The following is a 9148-nucleotide window of genomic DNA, read 5'->3' on the forward strand; positions in this document are numbered from 1 at the left end:
CAACTGTATAGATACTTTCCTTTTTACTTCTCCAAAGATTGTGAATAAATGGGGCTGCTCTAAAAAAACTCAAAAAAGCAGAAGGGAAATCAGCAGCTTCCTTTCTCAGCAGAAGAAAGGACTCAGCCTCATTTGAGGTTGCATTTTTTCTGTGAAAGTTTTTCAGAGAAATAAGACTGCTAGCACCCTCATTTTTTGAGCGGGCACTTTTACCCAAAGTTAAGGGATATGCTGCTGATCCAGTGAGATGCAGAGAGCCAGAGATGTTTGTCCTGAGGAGAATCTAACGCCTCAACTAAAAGAGTATATGAATAGGGTGCTTGTTACAGCGTGTGATCAAACCTGCAAACAAGTTTTTAGGAACATTGTTGATATATTTGACTCTATATTATAATGAAAACCATTCTGCAAATATGTGCTGAAATCAGAACCAGTCTGCTGTTTGATGCAATTCACAGTGCCATGTGTGGGAAGGTATGGGCAGATACTGTGGGAAGGCACACACAGACAGGCTGCTCAGGCTCCTCAACATTTCTGGGAAAACACAACTGCTAGGAGTCATTTATTTGCTATGTTCACCTAACCCAGTTGTCTTGTCTCTTGAGAACAGCACCAGCTAGGCTACTTGTGCCAATTTTCCCCCCGCTAGCATCTGTCCACTGGAACATAATAGTGTGCATCATGGACAAAATGAATGACATGTAACTGACCAGGCTTAGTTTTTAACAACAGGCTGTGTGACCTAGCAGTAAGCCCACAGGCTTGCCTCATCTTCTCACTGAAGCTGTACCAGGTTTGACTTTTACCATTTTCTTTTTTCTTGTGGAATATTTTTCTTCTCTGAAGCATCAAGTCAAAAGGAACTACTTGTGTGTTTTTGTCGTGGTAGCTCTAAAAGTGAAATGCTCTTGTTTTTCAAAGGATTTGTTTCTCAGAAGGTACCAAAGGCAAAGCTTAACAGACGGACACGCTTTTATGATAGCAAGTTACAGATGCAGGAAAGAATAGTTGAAGGTCTACTTACATTATCACTGCAAATCAATGTCAAGGCTAGTCAAAAAACAGAAATGACTCATCCCAGCTGCATTTGAGGCTTCATCTTGCTCCTTAAAAGGCTTTCTCATCTTCCTCTCTCAGAGAACTGCACAGATTGTTTAGTGTTAAATAAAATACAAATCAGGTAACTGAAGCAGGTCTCTCCCATTGGTGGTATGTTGCATCCACTAATCCTGGATAAAAAAAAACAAACAACGAGCTGTGTGCATTTTTATGTATGAAGCAAAACATATTACTTTCAAGTGATTGAAAAATAGTTAGTGGTGTCCAGCTGGCAGAGATCTGCAGTATCTGCAGGAGATTCTCAAGCAAGCGAGTAATTTGATTGAACTGGATTAAAAATTTCACATTATTTAATATGCTAAAATGGAAGATTAGTGTTATTTACACTGATCCATAGAAGGTACTTCATATACACCTGAAAGCTTTTTTAATTGTGAATTTTATGTTATTTCCAGAAAAGGTACTCAGTAGGACTCAGTGGACCACATACATTATGTGGTCTGAATGGATGACAGAAAGTAATCATGAGATCACATTTTGCATTGAGATGATTCCTGCTGAAGGCCTTACTTAGTTGTACTTAAGTGGTTCTGCCTCGCTGGTGCAAAGCTAGTGTGGGAATTGCTCTGAAAACAGCCAGACACAGGAAAGCATTACCTTAAGAGGGGTTGTCATCTTTGTGGTTGGGTTGGCTTAATGAGTCATGCTTTTAGTAAGAATACAGTATTACAATGAGCTAAAGCCTTTTTTTTTTTTTTTTAATGAGTTATGAAGAATCCTTTGGATATATCTTTTCAGCCACAAATATTTTTAATATATCTTGCACTTGAATAGAAGGAATTACTTAGTTGTAGAGAATCCCAGCCGTTCTGTTCGCTGTCTGTTCAGCCTGTGCGACTATCTTGTTTTCAAGCTTAAAAGATCACCACATTACATAGTCACTCAATGCTTGCTATCTTCAAAAAATTACACTTCCTGTGTCTACTTCTTAAATTTTGCCTGAGTATCCTGAGTCAAATTTTTATTCTCTTATGCTATTCTAGAGGGCCAGGAAGTATGAAAACATTTATCCTCTGCTTAGAAAGTTTCATAGTGAGGCAAAAGACAGCTTGATCCACTTTTTTCACCACACATAATGAGATGGATTGCATTCAGGAGATGAAAGTGCATAAATCAGCCTGGTAACTTCTGTCTTTTCTTGTTCTCATGTTTGTGTTTTCCAGATCAATAACAAAGCCTGCGGCAAAGTTTTTGTGCCTCAGCAAGCAGCCCGCAATGCTGAAGAAGTCCACGCGATAGTTCTTCAAAGTGAACTTGGAGCCAAGCATCTCCAGGGACGAACCATTAAAAAGGCCTTTCTGTCTCCAAGAACTGCCCTTATCAACTTCTTAGTGCAAGAGTAAGACTTTGCTGGGCTATGAAAGAGAACTGGAATCTTTCAGGATGAAAGCAATTCAAAGTGCCAATGATGGCTATTTAAATCTCATATAACAGTGGGGGAAAAATGTGAACAAAATTAGGTTGCTGCTGAATATTCATTTCAACAGGAGGAATGTACAGAATTAAAGTTTCGTATCAAGTCATGGTAAGATGCTGTTTGTCCATATTCTCTGGGTGAATGAGAAGGAAATAATAAGTAAGTAATTGTAATAGAATGTAAGTGTTGTAAAGCATGTGGTTTTTAGGTCAACTAAATAGGAATCTATCCTATTTGAAATTTGGCTTGGACAAATGCAGAGGCATGATTCCAGAACTAAACAGCTGCCATGAGTGTGTGCTACACCAAATGTTAGGTGTCAGTCCATCTTTGCTCCACCTATCTCACGTTTAGATAACCTACCATTAATCAGCACTTTTCATAACGACATTTTCTTATAACTTAGTGTAAATTAGCACTGGCTAACGGCTTTATTCATAATAAATAGCCAGAATGGAGTGATTTGATCTATTTCACATGCATTTCAGAGGCAAGCCAAGAAAACAGTCAGATGATTTAGCTGAGCCCTGCCTTAGCCAGGATCCTCCTTACTTGCTGGCATATTTTTGTTGGTTCAAACATGAGAGAGTCAAATTTCTCAAAGTGCCGACAATTGTTTCTGCACAGACCAAATGAAGTGACTTCCCATTCATGAGCCATCCCAGAGACTTTGGGGGCAGCTGAGAAAGAGACAAGGCAACTACGTACAGGCAGCTGCTGTGCTTTTTGATTCCACCCTTAGTTCTTCTAGTGCCTAGATCGTAAAACTTCAAATAACATTTGTTGGTTTGGTTTTTTGTTCATTTGCTTTATTTCTGAGGGGTTCTTTAAGTAGAACTAGCAGTCACGTTTCTAAAAATCAGATGTCTGTAAAACACAAAGCTTTTTTCATGCCTCATTCCAGCCATATTATTTGCGCACTGCATTACTGTTACATCCATGTGGAAATGCTTACTGTCTTTAGCAAGTGCTTGGAAAAGGTTTTCAAAAGAGACATTACAGGGTTCACTGTGTGAGCATGCCTCTTCTTTAACAACTATTAAAATCAGCCATTTATGAGCCCTTCGAACAGATAAGACAAGGAGCTAGTCAAATAGAGAGGTCTGTTAACCCTCCAGTCCAACAGCCATCCCGTGTGTCAGACTAAACGAAAACCAACAAAGATCTCCCACTGAACAATACTGAAGTCTAATGGATCCTGAGCAAGTAAGATCAAGATAGATTCTTTGAAGTGTCAGCGCTAAGGAATGCCAGAAATTAATTTGGTTTTATGCATTTTGGTAGCAATGATCTAGCTATGTAATGGAGATTTCAGGCTCAGTGAGCAGAGTAGGCGCCACGCTTTCCTAAATGTGCAACAAAACTTTTCTGACTTCTGCTTCCTTCTGGACCACACTGCTGCACATTTTCTCTTCAGCAGCCCTTTGACGCAAGAATGACTAAGAAATAGAATATTTATAATGAAGATACAGTCTTTGCAGTTTTAAGACTCCCTAAATCTTAGCCACAAAGGAATGCATTCAGACATTTAAACACAGGCCTTTAGTTGGAGTTAAAATAATTTGAATTCCAATGTCTGCCTGACATATATGTTGTTATAAATTGATAAAACTCCTGTTCAGAAGTCCCTGAAAGCCTGTGAAAGGGATCTTTTAAAGTAAAATTTGTAGCCCAAGCACATTCCTGCCTTTTCCGTATAAAAGTTTAACGCTCCCTATGGAACCATTCAAACAGATTTTCTTTGGGGAAAGGTGACATGTTTGGTGTAAAAAAAAAAAAACCCCACCTTGTAATATTTTCAAGGATGAAGAAAGATGTTGTAAGCCCAGCAGCCCTATGATGCCTTTAAACAAAAGCTGCAGTCACTACAGGGCTGAGCAGCAGACCACAATGTTTACTGCTGTTAGTACTGGTTATATTTGCTCTTGCAGGAGGAAGAAGTGAATCGTAGATTTCACTTTGATCCAGGCAGAAAGAAAAATGTGGAATGGACTCTCGACACTAAGGAAGGAAAAGTAACAAACAGCGTTGGCACTAGAAGTGTATGGTCAGAAGTCACACCACTGTGTTTACAGTAAGGTGAAATTCAGTGAGGCCCAGAGGATACAACAAGGTTTTGAAAAAGGGAATGTGAGAGATGATGTGGAAAGTCTGACAGAGCCTAATCCCCCAGTGAGTGTGTGTTTGAAGGATGGCAGAGGTGCCAGCTGCAGAGTTTTGTGGTTGTCCTGACACCTGCTGAAATTTTTCATGATGTTGACCTGATCTGAAGCACGACTGCCATTTGTCTTAACGATAATTGGGACTTACAAGTTTGTTCTGTGCCTAGATTGGAATGATTCAGGCTGTGAGCTGTTGTTAACCCTCTTCAAAATAATTTACACAGATGCCTGCCATTTATTTAACAGTTGTTACTTGTGTTATGGTACAGATGTATCTGCGTGCTGAAGGCAGTGTAAAACATTGTCACACCTGAAGAGTTCTGTGGCAAGCAGGATGGGAGTTTTAAATCTAAGAGGGGATGTTTGAGAAGGTGCTGGTGTCAGTCAGTCCAATTGCACAGTGCTAATCCCACACGTTAACATGGATAGGGTGCTGCTGTTATTCCATGAAGAGATGAGCCAAAGGAGATGTGAGAGACTTGCTAAACCCAGTGGGATGGGCCCAGCACAAACTGCTCCAGGAAAGCCAAGGAACAGGTCCGTTACATGGAAGATGTATTTTCTGCACCATGTCACTCGCTTCCTACCCCAAAACCATGATAGGACAGTGCAATGTATTGGATGACATCACAGCCCAGATAAATGTGCTCTTAAGCATGAGTGTTCATAGCTCTCTGTGGTGACTGAGATGATATTTGTGCGCCAGTGCTGCTTTGCAATAAGGTAGTAGGGCTTTTTCTGTCACATTAAAGATCAGTGCTGCAGCTGAAGACACTGTAGGCAGGGTGCCCTACCTGTGCTCCACACAAAAGGCTCTGCGGGGGCATTGCTGAACAAGCATTTCTTTTTTCCATGCCCATCAACAGAGTCCAAAAACAGAGGTTTGACAGAAAGAATGAAATCCATTATCTGTCTCTGATTTACCAGATTAAAGTAATGCCTCACAACCAGCATCTAGCTTTTACTAATCTGACTTCATAAAGCCTGTTCGTTTCTTCTGGGGGCAAAAATTCTACAGATAATGTAGGTCGTGCAGTCTCTCTTCTTTGTCTGCCTTTGGTTGGTGTGAAGCCTCGCAGACTATTCCTCTGCTCTAAGCTTTTTGCAATTGACATGAACTAGAAAGAATGTTAGCAGTTTGCTGGTTGTTCTTTCCTTGGGAAATCTGCAATTTATAGGGCTTTTCTAAAAGCCTTGCTGTTAGCAAGGAAGGGGAGAGAAATCACAGGTGTTTTTTTCTGTTTTGCAATACTTCTTACAGTTTATAGAAAGGGTGTTGGCTTAATAGTTATATATTTACTGAATTTTAACAGCACACACACTGTTCTGCTGGATGCTTTTTCTGCTCCACTTTTTTTTTTTAGTCCCCCCCTCCCTATTATGATCTGAGCTAATTTTGTATCAGAGCACTGCACTGTAAGAGAAATGCTGGATGTGAAGGCAGATACGCCAGCAGAATCCAAATGGTGACTGCATCCATGACACGAGGAGGAAAGGTGGGATTTTTTCCCTTTTCCTGAATAAACTGACCTACTGGTACCATAAAGCATTTCACAGTTCACCGAGCCCACCTGTCCCAGGAGGCCCCAAGTCACACAAAGCATTTTCTTGCAGCTCTTTCCTCACTCAAGTAAGCGCTAGGCAGGGCAAATTTGTTCTGGGCAAGTGCAGGTCTGGTTTTGGCCCTGGGGAGCTGCTCACCAGCACCATCTTCCTTATAAAATTAGCTCCAGTTCTCTGTGTAGCCAGAATGTTTCAACAGCTGAAAGCAAACATTTTCCTGGGATTATGAAGTGTTGGTGTCCAATTCTGAGTATTTTTGCCTCTGTGTTGCAAAGTTACTGAGAGAAATCCTGCTGGCTTTCCTTGTATGTACAAGCCTCTGCGTTGTCCATGAGAGCTTGCAGACAAGTGAGCTCCTGTAGATTGTTGTCAGCTGAGTGTTGCTCACACCTGTGAGAGATTTTGATCACAGGAATCTCACACCTTGTGATACTGAACATGGGGGTCTTTTCCTTTGGTGCTCATCTGCCTGCACCATGCCAATTTGCACTCCATTTTAGGCTATCTAATCATTCGCTCAGCAAAGGAATATATAAATAGAAAAAGCTGGAGTAGAATCTATTAAATATTCACATTCTTTATGCTTGTGCTTGTGATGCAGCCTGGGACATTTGGGATGTAACAGTGCTTTTAAGAGCCTCATCTTCAATGAAAATTCTCAACAGAATCTATATAGTTACACGGACAGAAATGCATGCCTTCGTGCTCGCTCCCTTGAATTGTGCAAGTCTTAATTTTGCATGCATGTGGTGCTAATCAGATGCAAACTTGGACCTTCACACCTTGTGTCCTGCTGAAGCTTACCAGAGGCTCTGTAGCTACACCCTCTGGGCTGGGCACAAGAGAAGAGCCTACAGTCACGCCTAGGGCTCTGAACTTCCTTATCTGTGAGCAGCTGCTTGCATGTGCCAGAAGCGAGCATGAAAGGTCCAAGGTTCTCTCAAGACATCCACCTTCCGCTGCCAGAAGAAACACAGGCTGCTGAGCAATGGCAGTTTCTCTCCAGCCACTCAGCGTGGTGCCAGCAGGGTGCTGAATACATACAGTTGGAACAGCTGTAGGGGATCCAAGGCGCACTGCTTTGGAATAATAAACACAGGACAAATAACCAAGGCAGAAAATAGAGCGATTTAATAACAGCAGCATGACACCGCTGGCACTGCTGGCCTGGTTTTGTTCCGGAAGAAAATTAAGAGAACTGGTGTAACAGGAAATTATTTTCTGCTACAAAGGGAAATCAATTGTTTTCAAATACTCGGCAGTAATGATTAGCAAATCTTACTAATTGCTGCAAAACAAACATGCATTGCTAGGCTGGCTAAGCCAAGAAAGTACTGCGAAAAAATTGTAGAAGCTTTCAGAAGTGAATATTTTTCTTAAGTACGTCTCCATCCCTGGAGATCCACGTGGCTGGATGAAATAGCAAGGGTGCAATAAAAAGATGTTCTTCCCAATTTTCCCATGTGAAAGAGTATTCAAAAACATCTGTTAGTCAGAGGGATCCTTCTAGGACACGCACAGAAGAGCGGGTGGATGCACTGGCTGTATCCACTCAGCCCTGCAAAGCCACACTCAGCTGATGACTAATGGCAGGATGTCGTCGGCGTGTGGTGCTCCTCCAGCCTGGGATTACTAAAGGCCATGCATGCATGTTGAGCAGGTCACCATGCTGTTTGTGTTAGTGCACTGATAAAGAGCAGGGAAATGGAGCTAGAAACGTCTCCAGACGAGTTTTTGTTCCGATGGAAGGCTATTTTTAGTAGAGAACAGAAAAAAAACCAAATTGTCTCACGTTCGTTAAGTAGGTGTAAGGAAGAAGAAAACCAACAAAGCCACCTACGGTATGTAGGTATAACTCTGCAGCCACCAAAAGCAAGCTTTTGTCCTGCTGGGCTGAGGGAAAACGGAGACGACATGCACACCCTGTGCTCGTGGTATCTGCTTTATCTGCTTCTGCCAGGGCTCCTGATGGGTTCTCAGTGGTTTCCCAGCACTACTCTAGCTGCTTGAAGCATTTTTACAGCCCTAGAAAGCTGTCCCTAGGCTGCCGCTGGCTCTTCTGTGCCATTAGTGCTAATTAAATGGCTCTTAGTGTAATTTACTGCAGAGAGCATGCCCTGTAAACAGGCGGTTGTAGTTTAAAGGAAGCAAAAAATCAGTTGGGCCCTGTTCTTGCCCTTGTTCTGAGCTCAGGAGGCACACACTCAGGTGGGCCACAGCCTCCTCATCTTCCCCTTGGGCTTGGCTGGGGCAGGGGCAAGGAGCCTGGCACAGGACAGCTTTGTCCCTGTGGTGTGATTTCTCCTTTTTCTGCCACAGGCATTTTCCTCGTCCAGCAGCTGGGCTACATGTGGCACAGCAGGACACACCTCCAGAGGGTGGCTGCTCAGGCAGGGCACCTCAACAGCCCTAAATTTTACCTGTCCTGGAGTTTAGCCCTATGTCTATGGAGAAGCACTGCTCACCCCACAGCAGCAGCTTGTCATGAAGGGCCCCGCACCAGGCCATGGGGTTCTGGGGTTGGCATGGCCCTTCCTGCCCTGAGCTCCTTGGGGGTTAAATTTGGAGGGAAGCAAGAGGAGGCAGGCAGGGCAGGCCTCCCAGAGGAATGCAGAGGCCCCTGGGGCAGCTGTGAGGGGGAACAACATCTCCAAAATGATGCATTCCAGCAGAGTTTTCAAAAGGTGGAGGCTGAGGTATGGGCTCTCCATGCTGACAAAGTTCCTGGCAGCGGCCTTCCTGCCCCACAGTCTTCTGGCCTTAGCTCCCCTGCTGCCACCAGCTCCTTCCACCCCCACCACACATACCCTGGAGGAGCCTAAGGCTTTCCACGGAAGAAGAAAGAAAAAGAAAAAGAAAAAGAAAAAGAAAAAGAAAAAGAAAAAGA

At 42.8% G+C, this 9148-nt stretch overlaps 1 protein-coding gene across 1 annotated transcript in view; it reads left to right on the forward strand.

The window, feature by feature from the left end:
- The window catches only part of LARS2 (leucyl-tRNA synthetase 2, mitochondrial), an 83068-nt gene extending 77415 nt beyond the window's left edge, over positions 1 to 5653 (forward strand). Inside the window, exon 21 of the mRNA XM_042888493.1 lies at positions 2283 to 5653. Within this exon, the coding sequence (XP_042744427.1) occupies positions 2283 to 2462 (180 nt within the window). The 3' untranslated portion in view covers positions 2463 to 5653. The remainder of the gene's footprint in view (positions 1 to 2282) is intronic.
- Positions 5654 to 9148: the final 3495 nt, after the last annotated feature.

Source organism: Lagopus leucura, unplaced genomic scaffold, assembly GCF_019238085.1.
Source record: "Lagopus leucura isolate 7727_CA_CO unplaced genomic scaffold, USGS_WTPT01 Super-Scaffold_100157, whole genome shotgun sequence".
Lineage (NCBI taxonomy): Eukaryota > Metazoa > Chordata > Aves > Galliformes > Phasianidae > Lagopus > Lagopus leucura.